Genomic DNA, 20,872 nt, shown 5'->3' on the forward strand with positions numbered 1-20,872 from the left:
CTGGATGATGAAATTCATCTCCAAAAGAAAGAGTCAGAACAGTCACAATGGAAGTTTGGGGTGGGCAGGGACCTTTCATAGATTCTGTTGCTATGGGATCATTCACTGGTAACTCCAATAATACCCCCTGCTTGAGAAACTAATTAACAAAGGACAATCGTGCATCTTCACTTAAAAAAGCAGTTTTGACTCAACTGTTTTTTCATATAAATGGAAAGTAGAAAGCCTTTAATTAGCCAATTATAGATGTTATCATACTTCATTTTATAGCAGTATTCCATATTTGCCATGCATGACTATCATTTTTATCACCTTGGCAGTCCTTTCAAAGTTGACAGGTTTCCTTTCATGAACTTCCTTAATTCGTATATCTAATTTATTTTATTGTACTACATAGGGTAATTTTTTATTATCAAGCTTTCATATTTATTGCCCAGTTGACACAAGTACAAGATACAGGGTGCATCTTGATACAGGATGCACATTCTTTACTGTGCATTTAGTTTAGTACTTCCTTAATAAAGTAGTAATTAAATTCACAGTACCTAGAGTTACTGCACAGTAGTGCCAGCACACAGTTATTTAGTGACACTTACTGCACATTAGCCTAATAACATACCCAGTAGGCTATTAGCATGCTTTTTGCCTTGACACACTACTGTGCAGTGTTATTAGGCTAATGCAGCAAGCGTCTCGTGTAGACGCTCCCACTTATTCAGTAATGCTGAAGTGATATTGAATGCAACAAAATACTGGTAAGATACAGGCATGTATCTGAATGTAAGAATGAATTGTAAGAAGAATGAATGTAAGAATATTTGGATGCTTCCATGTGTCTTTATTAATCAAAATGCTGGGCATACAATGAAATGTAAATAAAATTAAAAGCTTGTAAGAATGAATGAAAATAAATTCTTGGGAGGAAAAAATGTATTCCTGTTGCTCATTGAAATAAACAAAAATATTTTTCTTCAATTTTGCTGCTTGGATTACTTGACAACATTACTTAAGTTTTCTATGTCCTTTTATGTCATTAATTATATTAGAAGTTTGGGCTGTTTTTTTTTTTCTTCTTCCATTTATTGAAGATTTATTTACTTTTCTTTCTCAAGAGCACAGAGAGTACTAAAACGTATCTGAGAATGTTTACTGCTAGGCTTCTGATGACCCAGGTCATATTGTTGTCTTGAATCAGTTTTCTCTCTCATCCTCAACAGAGACAAAAAAAAAAATGGCTTAATCTTGTGGGGTTAAATAAAAGCAGGAATGCAGTTCAAGAAAGATTCCTTTTATGCAGGCAACACAGAACGTGCAGTGATGACTGAAAGTGCCTGTGGGCATTTGGTCCCTATTGGTTCTCACATCGAATGCAATGATGCCCACAGATAGCCTGTATTGTTGTCAGTTAAATGGGATCATGAGTGTCTGAAAGGTGTTTGAGAATGAACTGAAAATCATTTTCACAAGTGGATGATTACTTCTGCCACATGTTAACTGAACTCTATCAGAATGGCCCAGATTTTTGAGACTGCATTAATTGCTCTTTCAACCTTGACTGAGGTTTCTCTTTAAGAAAACCCTTTGCTGGACTAAACTGCCACATGTATTGATTTTTCTTTCTGTATTTTTTCATTGTTTGTGATAAATGAAGCCTTGTAAAAGTAGAGGATTTATCACTGAAGATGTAGATGGATTGCTTCATTCCTTAGAATAAAAAAGCTGGATTAAAAATGATCTGTGTAAAAGAAGTAATAAGTCCTCTTACATTTTTTTCCAGCAATGAATAGTTCCAGTAGTTCCATACAATTATGTGTTTCAGCTATTCATTAGTGCTGATTTTTCATCAAAAAGTAGGACCCTGAACTCTTGCAGCATGGACGTGGAGTAAATAAACTACTGCCTTCTTTTTCATATTCAGCGGTATGCCACCACATAATTGAAACTGAACTACAATATTTAGCAATATGTTTTAGAATTTTTGTAATACATGACAGTGTACTTTGAAAAACCTTTAACCTTATTGCATTTAAAGATTCATGTGGAGCCAGATTTTGCAGATATTTTATTGCTTGAAAACACTACAACATACAATATATTATTTATGAGACAAAGGGATATAAACTTGTATTTGTATAGTGGTATGTATAAACCCAATAGCCATCCTATCTTGTGTTTTATATCTCTAAGACAGAAAATGACTTATGAAAACTATATTAAATGTGCACAAAGTATTTTTTTTGCCCTTCAAAAATTGCAACAACGTAGAATAGTTTATTACATAAATTCTACTGCTTTATTTCTTCTCTGAGTTGATAGGAAAAGAAGGCAATATTGCTTTGTGGTTTTGAGTTAAGACTTTGAAATGGCTGTTATTTAAAAAGCAAACTTTTTAAGGAAAGTTTTACTTCATAGTTTTGGAGACAGTTGATTTAATTGAATTCTCTATTATTATTATTGTTTGTTTTATGATAATACTTGGAGCTATCATCTGTGATTGAGATCCTGTTTTTCTAGGTGCTATACTAGCATAGATCTAGACACAGCCTCAAATTACTGACAGTCTAAGAATATGAGCATCATATAAAGGACTGAAGAGCAGGAGATTAAACATACACCTTCTAAATAAGTGTATGTATTATATATGTATAAAATGATTTGATATATCTCAAGTTTTTTATTCCAACCCACCCATTAAATATTGATTTTTTTTTTTTATATGTAGATCAGCAAAATTCAATCTTCAGACAGAGGTATGATGATTGAGCTAATTAATAATAACCAAAATAAGAATTGTACTCTTTCAGGAGACTCTCTCAATACATAGCTGAACTATAATGATCCAAGAATTACTTATGGTCATTCTGATGAAACCAGAAATAAAGAGGGAGAATATGTTTGGCCAACGATGTGATATTTTTGAGGAATGTGGTTGTGGCTATGTTTGCATATCAGCATTTTGGTGTATTATAAATAATGATTCTTTGTCTCACAGAGAAAGCCAATGTTTGAAGGAAAGTCTGGTGTATGGCTTTCACAATGGCTAAAGGTATTCAAAGGTATTCAAAAGGGTACAATCTGAGGGGCATATTTTTTACATTGAATGATTGATAAGATCCTGCAGGTAATTGACAACAGACACAAGATTGAAGAGGCAGGCTGCAGCTTTATTAATTTATTGGTGGAAAATGGTCAACATGACCTCCATCCTTCTCGTATACAAGATACTTAATTGAAACCCGTGTGAGGTTAGATTTTCTACCACATAACCAGTAAGAGTAGTCTCTTCTCAGCTTTCTTCTTGGACTCACCTGTTTTTAAAAAAAAATTCCCACTTTGTCTTCCTTTCCCCCTACCCTTCTGCAAAGGGAGCAGAGGTTACCAAAGAAAAACTCAGTTAATGAAGACCCTGTTTTTCTTTCTGCTAGGTACACAGTCCATCAACAAACTAGTTCCCATTTGCTTCTGTGAATTGGCCCTTTAGCTTTTATCAGTACGAACATTCATTAAAATTTCTATACATTTCTCATATTAATTTTTCAAAGACTACTCCTCATGAAACAGATACTAAATTGTTTATGCTAGCACAGGAGTTTGTACTTATAGAAATAATATAAGATATAAATCTTGGTAATTAGTTCAATGTTCCACAATAGGAAATAACACTCCCCATTAGGAACAGCATTGGAAGAGACATTAATAGTATAAGATTATTGCAGTGCGTTTATAGTGATTTGTAAAACCAAGTGCCATAAGGATTTTCTTCTCTGTTAAATCCCAGCTTTGTGTCAATAATGGTAATTTCTTTGTTACCTAATCCTGTGTAAAAACAGCAGATTTTAAAGTTAAGTAGTCAATGTTCCATTCTATTCCCACCTCAAGAAAGCTGTTACTTAACACCTTACTTAGGTGTAATCTGATTGTAATAAAAGGAAGCACATACAAGTATTTAACTTTTATTTCTGTAGTTTTAAGTTGACTCTGAATACATTACAGAATGTAAGAATTGTCCACATTGAAATGACAGCAAAGACCAGATCTGCCCTACTTTTTTAATTGAATAAAACTGTTTAGTGTTTGGAGGGGTCCTTTTTAATTCCTTTTTTAAATGCTTAACTCAGAGATCAACTGTGCATGGCTCCTTGTTCAGTTAAATGTTTTTTGTCATGAGCAGTTCTCAGTCCTGTGTTCATTTGTTTTTAGAGAAAGATCTAAAAGCACAGCTTCTCTGGTATGGGTTGTTCATTTCTTGCTAGACGTGTAATTAATTCTAGTTTTAAACCAGCATTATTGGCCATGAAAAGATTCCCTGGTATAGGGGAAATGTTAGAATACGGCTCCCTCTGCTATCTGAGAAGCTATGCCCAAGGGAAAGAGCATGGTCAAAGATGTCTTTGTACCTTATTTTCTAGCTGCTTATTCCCAGCCAGTGTATGGGCTCCATGGGACTGTCAGCATGCAGCACAGGTTAAAGCAGTCTGCAGGCTTCTCTGAATTATGCCAGAAAGATTAGCCTGGCACAGGGTAAGTTCATGATTGACAGAGCAAGCAACCACTGTGCAGCCCACCACCCCCATTTTTGTGAGCATTGTTGTTTTTCCTCTAGAACCCAAAGATGAGGCAAGTATTCTTTAGTTATTTTTGGCACTTTTCATCAAACATATTCATTCATACCCACCCTTTTCACTCCCCCTCCCACTTTCCCAAGCAGAATCAGTAAAATTAAGGAAATTACAAGGGTGGGGGAAGTGATTTCTGTTGTGGGGGAAGAAAAAGGAGTAAAATGTTCCAACTTTAGAGAATGTGCTTGCTTCTTTTGAAATATATAGAAAAAGTACAAACCTTCACATTACACATTAGAGTATGTTTCTGGCACACTGTGTGGTAAATACCTACTTATTGGGAAACACTCTAAATTCTCACATAAAGCACAGTAAAATATGTGCTCCCAGTATGCCCTTTCTTTGACACGTCTGGTTTACACACCCTTTTTCTTAAACTTTCTTTTTTTTATTGAATTTAAGATAATCATACAATTGAGAAGAAGATAGGAATTACACAGCAGGCTCTAGGGTATTCTGACAGAGCACAATCACATAGTAATCCCACAAACAGACCTGTTGTACACAAACCAAATTGCCTGATCTCACCAGGACAAAAAAACCCCTAACACACTGCTCAAGTAAAGTAGCATATTCACAAATTAGTAGCTAGGGGCAAACAAAGTTATCTTTATTTTGTGATGATATGGGATGAGGAGGTCCCATATATGATATAATTAAATTATTACTGATGTGCAGTACATACTTCCAGTACAGACCATTTTTATCGTTTTTTAGAGTAGTGATGAAGTGAAAGTGTACATGTGGGCTAGGGAAAACTGGTATAAGTGATCAGAAAGTGGCTCAAATCTGTAACACAACAGAAGTTCACTGCACACAAACCACTTTCAAAATGGCCAAATCTAATTTAAGATAAACCTGGATGGATGTAGTATCAGACTTAACTGATTTAGGTTAAATTGGTTTATTGAACTTCTGTCCCAGATCCCCTCCAGAGTCGAGTTAACTCAGTTCCCAAGCATCCCAACATGCTTTGCGCTTCACCCACAAGCCCCCCTTGCAGGTTGAGTGGGCTAGCCCTGGCCCAAGCTGTGTGCTTTAGCTCAGCAGAGAAGCATGCTTTAGCACCACCCAGCATCTGGCGTGGGCCACTGCAGGCACATGGCTGCATTTCCAAAATCAAAAGTGACTGTCCGTTCACTTGCTTATCAGTTCAATCTATGCAGTTTAAACTAACCTGCAAAAATTGAATTGATTCAGCCTCAGGCTTTTTGACTATCTGTACTTAGCCTTGGAAACGCATATTTCTTTCCTGTGTTAAAGAGAATAATAAAACAAATTAATGCCCATGTCCTGGATCTCTAGTGTCCATGTGTTGCCCCTTACGATAAGGGACAGAACAATCGAGTATTGGAGCCCAAAAACACAGCAACAATTAGTGTCACAGAAAACCACAGTCCCAAGCCCTTGGCCCTCAGGCAGCCATTTTCTCTGTGCTCTCATGTGGCTCATGAGCTCAGTGTCCTGACTACACTCTGCTCCTGTGGACAACATCAATGAAGTGGAAAGTTAATGTTGTGTTTTCTCTGGAATTGCATACAGATGTCACATTTGAAGCAGTTCAAATAACTCTAAAGTTTTTCCAAGGGCAAGCTATACAGACACACAAATCACCCCAAAAAGCAGCCAAAGGCTAGGGATAGACATTCAAAAAGCCTGAGCCTGAATTGATTCAATCTTTGCAGGATAGTCTAACCTGGCTAGGCTGAATAAGTTTGTAACTGCACAGACATCCCAGAAATGCAGGTATATGCCTGCAGTGGCTCAGGCTAGAAGCCAAGGGGTGCTCAAGCAGCTTTCCCTTCCCTTCCATAGTGCTGAACTGAGGTGGGGGTGTGGCCAGGCACCAGCAGGATGCTCTGATTAGGGAGGGGTTCCCCACTTCTGACCAGCTGAGCAGGGAATAGATAATGATATCACAGTGTTTATCACCCCTAACTCAGTGTTTATCACCCTGTTAAGAAAACAACAGATATCAGAGGGACATTACCAGCTACCTGGTGATTCTGCCTTTGTCCCATCTGCCACAGCATGGACCATAAGCAGCATGTGGTCTAGTAGCTAATGCTATGTGTCTGAGTAAGGCAGAGGGGATGGGGAGAGAAAGGGGCAGCAGGGGGAAGCCAGGCAGATGCCTGCAGTCTTTGCCGAGCTCCAGCTAGGGGGCAGAGGGGAGGAGCCAGCTCTGCTGTGGAGCAGAGAGCCCCGTCCAGCCCAGAGAACATGCTGAGATGCTGGGGGAGTCTGGTTTAATTTCAACCAGCAAGGAATCTGGAACAGACATTGTATAAACCGTTTTAACACAAATAGATTAATTCTGATACTACATTCAACCAGGATTATCTCAAACCAGTTTCAGCCATTTTTAAACTGGTTTATGTGCACTGAACATCTGTTCTGTTATAGGTTTAAACCAGTTTCTGATTACTTAAACTGGTTTATGTGTAATGTTTGTCCCTGGCCAAAGAGCTCCACAAAAGTATCTGTTCAAATGAGGTATTATTTAGTTGTTATGGTGGTGTTAGAGTGACGTAGTCATGATGGTCCAGGATTTACGTGAGACACAAAGATTATGCAAGAGACTGTAGTTGGTCCAGTAAAAGATGCCACCCTAAAATCTTTGCCCCTCGTACTATTTAGAAGCATCTGCTGTTTCTGTTTCACTTTGGTCCCGGGGCATAGGGTCTGCTACTATGATACCCTTGCACTTCTGTCATGAGACTCCCTCACCCCACTACCAGAGCCAGGTTTTTTCTCTGTGGCCCCCAAGCCCCATGTACTTCTCCAGTTTGGAGTTAGGTACTCAGGGTGGGGTGTCTACACAAGACTCTTTACTGTGCAATAGCCTAATAGCACCACAGCACAAACAATGCTAATAAGCTACTGCACAGTATTATTAGGCTGCTGCACAATAGAAGCGGCGCTGCTAGAAGCAAGTGGGAAGGCAGAGCAAGGGAGGGGGGTAGGAAGAGGTGACAGATTCTGGCTGCCTGGGCAGGTGTCCCTGTTCCTGGTTTGTCCCTGTCTCTGGCTGTCATGCTGCAGCCATTTGGCAGTTGTCTGCCCAGCCCACTGCTGCCCAACTGCCCATGTGGAGCCACTTCTGAGGCTAGGAGCAATCACGACACCCCTAGCTCAGCTGCACGGCCTGCCCAGCCAGGCGGAGAGAGGGAGAGTTGGGAGGGGGCAGACAGAATGCGGCTGCCTGGGCAGATGCCCTTCAGTCCCCAGCACTGTGGGCATCTCCCTGGGCCCATTCTGCGGGGCAGGGAATGTGCCCGCACAGCTACTAGCAGTGCCTGGCCCAGCTCCTCCTGAGCAGTGGCTGGAGAGGTGGGGCAGGGATCAGCCGAGGCAGGGCAGAGAGAGAGTGCTGCTGTGTGTGTGTGATGTCCCTCTGGCACTGTCCTAACCAGTGTCCAGGGCAGTTGCCCACCCCTAGAGCTAATTCCAAACCCACTCTATGGATGGAAAGCATGCCACATTGTCACTGCAGCCTCCTGTCATAGCCCCCAGGCCAGAGAGCACATGGCTACATGCGGCTGTGGTGATTTTGAAAAATCTCAGCTGGAGACAGGGCATGACAGGAGCTGTATGCATGTCCAGTGGCTGAAATGGGCCTTTTTTTAATGTTTCCAAGTCCACTGCGCTTGGAAGCATTTCAAGCTCTAGGTCTACCTCAGTCCTGAGTTTTTTCTGAAGCAGCCATGTCTTTGTAGAGTAGTGTAATGCTTGGTGTAGCTCTTCCTTTTCTATACCTGCCTACTTCCCTTAAGTCTATAGATTTTACATTGAATTATCAGTCTTTGTTGCAGCTTTGGAGGCAAAACCACACTTGTCAGTTACCCATGCACCTTAGACTTCACCCTTTGACAGATAAATCAGCTTGTTTTTTACATGTAGAACAGGTAAGCAGGTGTCCTGCTTTTAAGCTTCAAATTGAAAATCATTCATATTCCACCTCAGTGCTACAACACAAGACTTTCAGTCTGTGGTTCCTTCTGCTCAGCTTTGTATGGATGTTCTTTGCAAGAACATTGATGCTGCTCTTGGTAGTACACACAGTGAATAGAAAGGCAAACCACTATTTGAGAGTTCATTTGTCAACATAATCTCATTAAAGTAAAATACATCACCAAGCATTCAGGATCTGAGACCCTGAAATGCCTCATGTGGCACCAGTTATACAGATGGGCCTTTCCATTCAGTTATTGATACCTGGAACTTCAGATTTCTATCTAGTAGCTATGATGTGTGGAACCTCCCACAGCATCACCAGAATTTATGCCATTGAACATGCACTCCTTTATGAAATATTATTTTTGTGAAGAATACACTCTTCAGGGTGTATCTCTGTAAGTGGGTAAAGCTGGGCAGGTACTCCTGGTGCTTGAGGGGCTTGATCCTACATGGTAATTCCCAGGATATGCAGGTTCAGGTCCCTCAAGCCCCTGGAGCACATGCCTGTGGTGGCTGGAAAGTGCAGGCAGCTCTAAGCTGCCCAGGATCTCCTGCCACCAAACAAATAGACATCCGGTGCTAAATAGTGACACAAATTAATATCTCCTTTATCGTGGCCACATATTTGTGGCATGAGAAGGGGCATGGACATCTAGTTATGTGGCCTTTGTGCCACCATAAAAAATGTATGGCAGCAGCAAGGCAACAAAAGGCAATGTCTGTTTCCATCCTTAGAGGATTTTTGTCCTTTCTTTTTTTAACCACAAACTATATCCTTCCTGGTTGAGTGCTCAGAGTCTGGAGATGATAAAGGATCTTCAATAAAGCTTTACTTTACTTCTCTGTCCCTTGCAAGATAATTAGGGAGCTTACTCTGCCACCTAAACAGTTAACATTATTTGTGGTATTGTTAATTTCATTGTATTGTTGATTGCTTTCTACCTCAAGAGTCTTGCATTTTCTGTCACTATGGGAAAGATATCCTTATTTTATTAATATTGCTGTCTGTACCAGCTATCCCTGTAGTTTGAGAAATCTCAGTTTCATTTATGTTAAGAGAATAAAGACCTGTTTCTTTGACGATTGAGTTTTTGAGAGTTTTTCCAAATTTATACTACAGTTGGTGTTTTACTAACCACAGCCTTGCTCTGCCATGTTGGAAGAATACTGGCAAAAATTCAAAATGAAAATAAGTTTATACAGAGTAAATCAGACAAGTTTACATTCTGAGTCTTCTGCAAAAGAAAATATGCTGTTGTGTATATACCCATAGGTTTGCTAAGTCATGAGTATTCTTTTTCCTCTTTTCTTTTATTTTCATAGCATCAGTTGGCTGAATAAAAACAGATTAGCCTTTTTTAAATATCAATACAATCCATTTGGTCCTGCTCTTCTTCTTCGTGTATTTTTTAAATTACAGTCAAGTTTTTAGTAAAGAGACATAGCTAGCTATACATCTGCGCTTTCAAAATTTGAATAAATAGGGAAAAAATTGCTCTTGTTTAGAGATGACAGTGCTTAATTTAAAGAAGGGCTTGGTAGTATTTGAGTATTTATTTACATTGCTTTTATTTGCATTGACTCCTCTTAATTTCACAACGGTTTTTCATAGAAAATTTTTTTTTCCTTTCACAGATATTTATATGCTTTTGGACAGAAGGTTTGGAAAAGATGGAAAAAACGCTACTTTGTCCTTGTTCAGGTTTGTATTTTTCTTGTCTACCAAATTGGGACAGTGAAGGTTTCCGGAAGCATAATTTCAAAGCTGTAAACACTTTTGGTTTCTGCACTGTCTAAGCAGTGTTGTCATCTTTGGAAATAGATATCTTACACTTATGTTCAAAGCATTGCCCAGATTTCCTAGCATCAGAAGTCCTACCAAGCTCAGAACAAGTGAAGGCACTTTATATATACATAGGTTAGATCCTGCCTTTAATAATGTACAGTATAAGAACCCAAATTTATACACTACTGTATTAAATGCTTATGACATTGAGTGATCCCATGAATGATGGCTCTTTCTAGTAGCACAAACTTGAACAATATTTTAAAGGGGATGATATTTTCTCCCTAAATATTCTAATTCAGTTATTGTGACCTATGTTTGAAATTAAGTCAAAACAACAAAGGATTATTATATCATTCTTTGATATATTTTATGTTAATTATTTCTGTTTACATAGGCAATTTGTAATGAAAATATAATAATAATAATAATGATAGCAAGTGCAAGGCTGTTCTTGCTTCTGACCACAAAAATATGCTGAGGTAATATATCTAGCCTTTTTTTCCAAACCCAGAACTTTAAGTATCTCTTGAATTCCAGCAAGCAGTAACAAAATACAAATGTATAATTAATATACATTTATTTATATATTAAAATGGAAATGCATGTCTGTCCTTTTTAAGTTTTTGAACTGGAGGGATGACAGAACATGAAGCAATGGTCTCAAGTTGCAGCAAGGGAATTTTAGCTTAGATATTAGGAAAAACTCACTGGAAGGGTAGTAAAACACTGGAACAGGTTACCCACAGTGGTGGTGGAATCTTCTTCCTTGGAGGTTTTCAAAACTCAGGTAGACAAAGCTTTGGCTGGGATGATCTCGTTGAGGCTGGTCCTGCTTTGAGCAGGGGTTTGGACTAGATGACCTCCTGAGGTCCCTTCCAACCCTAATTTTCTATGATTCTATGATTTAATTTAGCATGTTTAAAAAAAAATCAGTATTTCCTTCCTCATAGCTGTCTTTAAAGTGTAGTTGAAAGTTCCTGAGCAAGTTCAGAGAGAGTTGCTCTTCCATGTTTGTCTTTTCCAGTTAACAGAAAAAGATTCTTGTGATGATGAGAATCTCCCTAAGTATGTTTTAATTTTATTATTGTCATGGTTCAGGGCTGTCCAACATCTGGGTGGCAGGGGCTACATGCCCCACAGGCCACAGACCCTGGGGCTGCATGCTACCTCCCATCACTGTGCACAACCCTGGTCTACTCCCAGCCACATCAGCAACCTGGGTCCACTCCAAGCCACACAGGCAGCTTGGGGCCACTCCCAGCTGCGCGTGCAGTTCAGGTGGCACAGGTCCACTCCTGGATGCAAATGCAATCTGACTTCTGTCTTCCCAGCTGTACAGTGAGTGTGAGCAGCAAGCCCCTTTCCTGGTCCCTTCCCACCATGACATCCTGTCCCCAGAAGTGGAGCAGGTAGCAGAACCCAGAAGAGAGAAGTAGAGCCCAGAGCCCGCAGCCACCATAGCAGCAGGAGCAATGGGAAGAGCAGCAGCTGGGCAGGAGCCTGTGAGCTGCATGTTCATTCTTTGGGGCTCACAGTTGGACAGCCCTATTAATTGAATGGAACTTATCAGCCCCAAGAATGCTTTAAGGATGCAGGCTTCTGTAATGGTGGGTAATTAGACCCAGCAGCTCCCTTATAGCATTGTGTTACTCACCCCTACTCAGGCTGTTTCCTTTGCTCTTCCAGTGATTAGAATGTAAAGGATTTTGAAATTGAAAAACAAAACAACAACAAAAACTTTGTAAAGGCAAAGTTAAAAGTTATGAGTACACAAGTCCAGTTCTGCTCCTGTTGAGGTAAATAACAAATTCCCATGGCAACAGGGTGAGATTGTGCTTCATATCAGTAACTTAATGGTAAAAAGCCTTATGAGAGTGCATAGGCTCCTCAGGGGGAATATTGAGTTTACTTATTGTTGACAGGTTGTTCTGAGCCTTCTAAGGCTCTGATGGGAGGTTTTTAGTGCCCTCAGAGGAGCCTACTGAGGGGGAGTCCCTGATGTGAATATTAAGGCTTGTATGTAGAAGGAAGCAGGGAATCCCTAAAAATATATGGAATAGGTAAAATACCTCCTTATCCTGCTGTCTCACTATGCTCTCTTTCTGTACCTCCTGGATTCTGCTGCCTACCATTTTACAAAAGGTTTTGGTTTCTCCTTACCTGCCACTGTCTTCTGTGGACTTCCTAAGATATGTACAAGTGAACATTTTAGATGGCCAGAAAGGTTGCTTGAACACAACAGTATTAGGAAGATTAATTAATTCCATTAAAGTGAATTAAAGCACCTCCAGTTTTCTATTCTTAAGCTATAATGTAAGGGAATTTAAAAGCATTACAAGAATTTTCTAAATGTTATGGACTCCTTCCTTCCATATCAGAACTTTATTTTAGCTCTTATCAGTATGGTTGATACACATTATCCATGTGACAGAAACATTCAGTTCAAATACAGGCTTTATATACTATATCTTGTTAACTAAATAGCAGCTATACAATATCAGATATACCATCAGCCTCTGTGTATTAATGTGGTCCATATGTGCTGTTTATGCATGGCGTTAGTGTAAAAGAAAGATGTGAATAAACATGGAACAATGGATATCAACTTGTATTGATTTGTAATTCACACAGGTGATGATCCCTCTTCCCCCACCACATATTAATTCAAGTTATATTGTTAAAACATTAAAACGGTAAGGATATGAAATTTAGTCATACAGTAATAGAGAGTATCAACGTGGCTTACTCATGGCTATGAAATGTGACTCAAGTGTGAAATTAGATGAGTAATGTTAATAGCACAAAAAAACTGATATGAAGACTATATATCCCTGTGGTTTTTATCCTTATTCTAAGTTACTGCTATTTTAAGAGGGAACAATACAATCATCTAGGAAGGTTACAAGTGGCTTTTAAGTGTTTGGAAATTGTAGCTGCTCTGTTGTGTGATATAATTATTTGTGTGTTCCTTTTAATACGTACTCATTTCTCCAGAAGGTAATCTATACCTCTTTTCAATCTGTAAAGTGCATCAGCATGATGATGGGGAGCCAGCCTTTTTGGATGAACTTGAAACAAGAACAAGTTTTTGAAGTTCATCAAAAATCACCACCCATTTCCTTGACAACCCACTTCTGTTTTAATGTCTACATTAAATCAGTGAGGCAATGAGGACTCTGATGCATAATAGTAGGGAATAGTTTATTGTATGTATGCATTCTTTGAAAACTCACAGCTTATTTATAACTCTCAACAACCAGCAAATTATGCAGTAGATAACATGAGACAGCCTATCAACTTATTTTTGTTAACCTCGGTTTCTTTCTCTATTCTTATTCTTCTTTTTTTTGTCACTCTTATTAGTTGCATTTTTTTTCAAATTAACCTGCGTGCTCTTGTTAAGAGCCTCATAAAACTTTAAAAGAAAATCATTCATCTTATTAGGTTGTTGAGGAAAGGGCGTCACAGCTGGGAATGGCCCAGTCTATGTTAAGTATTTCAATGGACTGCCTGGCAGGAGAGCCATGTGAAAGGAAGTAAAACAGATCAAAGTGACACCTTGATATTATAGCAAATTCTAAATTACAGCTGTCTTGGTTACTATTTCGTTTCAGACATATAAGGACTATCTCATTTCATATACTCTTGTAATAATTATGCAAAGCTAAGAGAAATATTTTACAAATTTTTTAAAAATAGGTATTGCTTTTCCTTTATAGGCCAGTTTCACAAAAAAGAAAAAGAAGAATAAGCCAGCCCAGGTGAAAGAAAAAAATTAAGCAGAGAAATGTGGATAATGATTGGGACTTGTTTAAAATCATTTTATTAAATGGGACAAAAAATATAAGGAAAGAAGACTACACTCATATATGAAATAAGTGTAGACAAATAGAGAATGTGTTGCCACTAAACATAATACAGTCAAGTAACTCTGAAAAACTGACCAACAGAGTAAAACAATATGAGGGAAATCTCACTAGTGGTCAGTAGTATAGAAATGGACAGTAGTGTTAAGGACAATAAAGAGTTTAAATATATCAGGACTAAAAAGAACCTTCATAACAGAAATGGTAGGGTTGTCAATGGTAGTGAAGAAGAAGCAGAAGTGCTCAGTAAATATTTCTGTTCTCTATATGGGCAGCAGCTAAATAAAGTATTCATATCATATTTTGTATTCCATCAGTAACTGAATAGAACGTTAAATTATAGCTGCTGCTGCTTTTCGTGTCCTTGTCATAAACTAGATGTTTTTCCAGAGCGGTGCACAAGCGGTGGCTCTTTCCATTGCTGCAGCAAGGTCCTCCTTTGTTTAGATTTCACCAAGGAGTCGGCAAACAAGCAGGTGTTCCATAATCTGCACATCACTGCACTTGAATATATTCATGTCATTTAGAGGATCCCCATTTGATCATGTTTGTTTTTGATCTTCCAGTTTGCATTCGCAGGCAATTCAGGCATCACTATGTTGCCCAGTTTATATCAGCCCCCCTAGGAAGGTTCTCCTGAGGTTCCAGGTCCATTTCAGAGCACCTGATTGTGCATAATCTTTTCTTCCATAACCTCAGTTGTGCCCTGTCAGCCTTTGTGTCCAACGGCACGACATTGGTCACAAAACTTTTTCACGCTTTAAGCCATTTAGTTATTCTGTGTGACCATAGAGTAGATGCTTAGGGTCTTCCATCTGTCTTGACCTTTCTTTTTGACTTGCTACCTATCTTCTGATATCAGGCGGTATAATGCCAACCAGTAAATACATGCTATCCTTTAGTGTTGGCTTTAGACATCTTGTTATTTCATAACAGCTGTCATTTAGAACTGTGTCTAGTTTCTTGGTATGAACTGATTGTTCCCATACTGGACATGCATACTCCTCAGTAGACTAAGACAAGGCAGTAGCGGTGGTTCATAACGTAGCTGGATTCACTCCCCACATTGATGTGAACAACTTTTGAAGTACCTTGTTGCAGACATTGACTTTCCTTTTAGTTTTCTCTACGTGTGCTTTGTAGGTAAGTGTTCAGTCCAATGTAAACCCCAAATACACAGGTTTTGGGTGATTAGTCAGTGGGATTCTTTCCTAGGTGATGTTTAATTTTGGTGTGTTTTCTCCATGGCATAGATGAAAAGCTGTGACCTGTGTCTGGTTGGGTTGGCATGAAGCTGGTTCCTATCATAGTAACCTTAGAGGCTGCTCGGCAAACATATTAGTCTGTCCTCAACAATAGTGAAGTCCTTCTCTTGCAATGTGATGCATAGATTATCAGCATATATGAAATTCCTCATATTGTTCTTTATGGGTTGGTCATTGGTCTATATGTTAAAAAGGATTGGTGCTAGCACATTACGCTGTGGGAGGTCATTTCATTGTCATCTCCAGCAGCTTCGTTTCTTGCACAGTTCTACATAAAAACATTGATTCTTCTGAAAAGGTTGGATGAGCTGCACTAGGTGGTAGTCAAACATCATATCATAGACTTCAGCAAGCAGGTTTCAATGGTTGGCTGTGTTGTATGCCACAGGTAGGTATACAAACACAGCACACATTATCATCCCTCTCTCAAATCCATCTTCTGTATGCTGGGTGATGTTTAGCATTTGGCCAGTACAGGACTTGCCTGGTCTAAAGTCAGCTTGTTCTGGTATTAAGTATTGTTTGATATGATGTGAAAGGCAATTGAGAATAAGGTGTTCATAAAGCTTATAAAGATGGCACAGAAGTGCCACTGGCCTAAAGTTCCCTGGGTCAGAGGTATTCTTGCCTGATTTTAATAGAACTATTACATGGGCTTGTCATCATAGTTTAGATAGTCTAAGGGTTGATGAGCAATTGTTAAAAAGGCATAATATTCACAACTTGGTTGTGGGAACAAAGTGCTTGTTCTGCTCCATGCATATGTCTTTGAGTCCAACTGCTTTACTGTTCTTCAAGTGACTTATTCCAGCATCAAGTTCATCCATTGTGTATGGTGTGTTAAATTGATTTTCCTCCAGATCAGTTTGCCTTCTAATCTGTATTTTAGGCTCTTTGTTTGAAGCTTTAGCTATTTACATTCAATATTTTTATACCAGAAGGTCTAGATTCCTTATATCTAACAGTTTTAAAAGAGCTAGCTGAGAAGTTGTTTGGACAATTGTTGATTCTGAGTGTTTGGAAAGCAGATGATATCCTGCTATTTACAAAGGGTAAACTAAACTTGGGAAATTGAAGGTTAGCAACAACTACACTCAAGTATATGTGAGAAAGTTGAGCAGTCATTGATCAGTCATTACAGGTTTTGTTTTGTTTTTTAAATAGGGGACCTGTTCCTCTTCATAGCTAGTCATGTGGCATGTAGGAATAGCCAACCTAACATACTTAACATACTTCAGTTGGCTAAGTAGGTCAGGCAGGATTACTTTAAGTGTTGCAGTAGTTTGTGGTCAACAGGAAAGACCACATCAAAAATAAGATGATCAGGAAAACAATCAGTGTAAAAAAGTTAACCAATCTGCAGGCAGTGCCTGGGGTGGCATAATGCAGAAAGTGTGCAGCAGGAATCCAGAGACACACTAGGCCAAAGTTAGCCTTGCAAAATATCCATGAGAAGATATTAAAAGAAATAAAAGCTTTTCTGCTATATTATTAACATCTGTTTATTTTATTATCTTTATAATTGCAGACGTTAAAAATTTAAATCATTTTACTTTATTTTGACTGACTTGATGACTTATGCATGTATCTTTGCTTTTTTATATTTTTCCTTGATCTCTACATGTATTATAAAATGTTGTGTCATTTTATGTCATATGACTTGTATGAACAAATTTAACTATCGATAGCAAAGTATACACAAATACGATTTTGATATTTACTTCCTCTGAATATTTGTCAGTAAATACAGTTGTTTAGAAATTTCAGTAAGCAGAAGCAAAGAGAATTAATTTAAAATTGGAAATGCATATTTATGGGTTATATCTTGAATAACTCACATAACTCTTATTACAACCCTTTTGACTTAGGGCTCATTAAAAGCCAGCTATCAGTAAGTCCATTGAAATTATTTGGTGAATAATACCGCTTGCTGAATAATTTTGTTTGGGTATTAGTATACAGCTTCAGAGATGGTCAGATACTACCAAAAACAATTGGTTTAATGAATTATTCAACAAAAAACCAGTATTTACACAGTAACACATTCAACAAACATTATTCAACCAGTTCTTCTCCCATTCACCAAGCCAAAAATATATGTTTATAGCTTCATTTTTCTCTGTAGTTTTTTTTGTGGTCAGTGGCTTCCTGCAGTGTCATCTCGTTAGCTTCCTCAGACATCCTAGAAATCTTCAGAGAAAAAAATTTAAGAAAATTTGCTGCACACAGGAGCCATGAACATAGGAACTGGATTTGCCTCTAGATTCTTGAGCTGTAATATGTTCTTTTGAAGTCACTGGGAGTTTTGCCTTTGACTTTCTTTGGGCTAGCAGTAAAAAAAAACAAAAAAAAGGGGGAAATTTTCTGAAGTAGTGCAGCTCACCATTCATAAAGTCAAATGGATGTTGCTTTTCTAAATGTACATGTATATCATTATTATTAGGATATTATGAATTTTATAATTCATAAATGTTTCCCTTAATATAAGAAATGGTATTGGCAAAACAGTGTTGTGCTTGGTAGTGTGATTACACCAGGTAAAGATTTAGTAAAACATAAAGCTAGTCCAAAGGCTAACTAAAGAATTTGAAGCAGGTGACAACATTTGGGCATCCCTAATTCTATCCCAGACAATCTGTTGTGAGAAAACATAGAGCATCTGCAGTGACTTGTTGCTAGGAGGATGGAGAATGAACTTGAGCCACAGATCCTATCTCAGCATTTCCAAGGTCAGGGGATTATTAGTATAATTAGTATCAAGAGCTATTGACAAGCCTGTGTATGTAAATGGCTATATGTATTCCATGAAATATATGTGGCAAGATGGCAAGTACGAGCTCAAAATTTACCTGCCAGTTGGGGATGGCTGTTTAAGTGGTGTTAGGTATTCAAGGGAAGTCACAGTGGTCACTTTTACTGAATGTAGCTTGGAATGGAGATCCATGAGAAAGGAGGTTTAACATACATTTGAAAGAGCAACTATATTTTTTTTCTTTTGGGGAAAAAAAATTCTTTCCTCTGTACTACAAATCCTTCCAGGCAGGGCCTCTCTTGTATTTGTTCTGGTAAGTATCTAACATGTTTTTGTGCGGGCCGGGAGCAATCCGCGGCCCGTTTTGCGCACGCGGGCTGTGGCCAGCATCCCGGGCACGTGGGTTCGGAGAAAATCGGGGGCGAGCTAGAATTAGTCACGGACACGTAATGGTTGATTTAAAGATTGTTTACTTACACCAAAGATGGTCGTGGTGTAGGCTGGACAGTTTTCCAGGCACAGCTCCGCTTAAATCCTCGTTTGAGGATTACGACAAGCTCGCTCTCTCCCACGGAGTTGTTGAAGCTCCGTGGGTCTGTCTCTTTTGCGCGCAGGAAGGGATATGTCTAGGAATCTATCAGCGATGGGGAGAGGCCGGAGGCTGATCAGGCCCCTGTTGCCTTTTAAGAAATGCGTTGGGTCCGTAAGGATCCGCAGCGCTTAGAGATCTTCACGCAAGGTGAAGGTTTTTCTCTCTCTTGAACTCCGAACTCCGACTTGGGCGGAAACCACCCAAGCTCTTTATACAGCTAGCAAGCCAATCGCTAGCCGCCACGTATGCATAATTTAACGTGAACCAATAATGTGGCTTGAATTTCAATACAAATGACGGGAACTCTTTGCACCGAGCATTTCTTAGATGCAAAAAGAAATGCACCCTGCAAAGAAAGCTACAAGTTGGTGGGAATTCTCCGTTGCACCGGGGTTCTCTTCTGCAGCAGAAAACTCCACCGTGCAAAGAAGCTGCAATTTAGCGGGAAAATAATTTAGCAGTGCCGAAGCACTCACAAAACACAAAATCACAACTTTGGGTTGTGACATCCCCCCTTGCTGAAGGCATAGCTAGTCGTCAAACGAACAGATAAGCAAACAAACAAATAAACAAACATAAAATTCGCTGTCCTGGGATTGGGTTACATAATAATAAACAATAATCAACACAAACACATAATCAGATTCATAACAAAACTACACGATCAGTGCTTCAGTGGGCGTCATGGCAAAGTCGTACGTCAGGCCCTCACTTCTTCCGATGATGTTATCCCTTTCAGGGCTTCTCTTCGCCATGCACTCTGAATTCTGGATCTGTAAACAAAACTCTCAAAAAAAATAGATTAACACATCTTCAACAAATTTACAAAATTTTCATGGAACTTTACTAGTTCTCTAAACCATCTTCTCTTTATATTCTCAATTGGATGAAATTGTTGAGGAGCCATCATCTGGTTCCTCTAAATAACGGAAACCTAACTCATAGGCCAGTTGCCATTGGCCTGCGTCCCCTAAAATCCAAAGCTGCCTCTTATTGAGTCCAGAACGCTGTAGGAGAAATCCAAACATGTATCGCTCTTTTGGGGTTCTCGGTGGCAGTGATGGAAGATCGGATTCACGGTGTCTTGTGCCTTGAAATTCAGTCGGGTGTCGACAGTCCCGATCAAGAGATAATCTTGGCTCCATCAGGATACGCAGTCATGACAACTGACGAAGGAGATTACACACGGGTTGGTTCACCATTGGGTTGAGCAGAATCCGGAGGACGACGATGTTCTTTTACCCATAAACCTCGAGGCAACTGTCTAAGCTGTGAACGGTTACTGGAACAGTTTCAGGATCTCGTAGATGACGGTGAGGCCATGGTCTTATTCGCTGGAGTGATGTCAGTCCCAGCACACATGCTCTGGGGTTCCAGGCACAGTACGAGACTCCGATGATTGCTAGCATGAGATGCTCTGCGCCGGTATGTTCTGGTCGTCCTTCATGCCATACGTGGGCTTTTTGACTAATCAGTCCTGCAACAAGCGCTGGCAGTGGAATAGGCCAGTGAACGTTGACCGCTATCATGTTGATGTCAGTGACATGTCCTCTACTCCACGAAGCTTGTCTAACTAGGAAGCTTGCTTCTTCCTGGTTCAGCAGGTCGGATCCAAGTTCCATGACCAAACGTCCTAACCATACAGCTAGAGTCTCTTCAGGCTGGATTCTTGATGCTCTACATAAATCTTGTAACTCAGTTCTGGTGCGAGCATAGTAAGCAGTGGTAACTCGACCAGTCATTGATGTAGGGAAAGCTGCTCTTTCGGGAGTTGATGTTATTACAGGCTGAACTGCTGCTGCGGGAGTCACTGCTGCTGTTGCTGCTTCAGGCAGGAGGGGCAGATGCACTTCTCCGCTTGACTCTCTCCGTCGGCAGGAAGGCGTGGTCGGTAGAGGCGTTGCTGCGTCGCTAGGCGGGGTTGCCAGAGACGCCGCCGCATCGATGGGCGGAGTCGCTGACCGAACTCTTGCGGGTTCCTTTGAAGCTCCACCCTTCTTTTCTGGTTCTTCCACGCGGTCTCCCTCTT

General features: G+C 39.6%; 1 protein-coding gene across 8 annotated transcripts in view; it reads left to right on the forward strand.

The window, feature by feature from the left end:
* The window catches only part of CADPS2 (calcium dependent secretion activator 2), a 630,383-nt gene that overhangs the window by 436,807 nt on the left and 172,704 nt on the right, over positions 1–20,872 (forward strand). For all 8 annotated transcript variants that reach the window (XM_059725932.1, XM_059725931.1, XM_059725930.1 and 5 more), the window contains one exon: positions 10,215–10,281. In XM_059725932.1, coding sequence (XP_059581915.1) covers positions 10,215–10,281 — 67 coding nt within the window. The remainder of the gene's footprint in view (positions 1–10,214; positions 10,282–20,872) is intronic.

Source organism: Alligator mississippiensis, chromosome 4 (genome assembly GCF_030867095.1).
Source record: "Alligator mississippiensis isolate rAllMis1 chromosome 4, rAllMis1, whole genome shotgun sequence".
NCBI lineage: Eukaryota > Metazoa > Chordata > Crocodylia > Alligatoridae > Alligator > Alligator mississippiensis.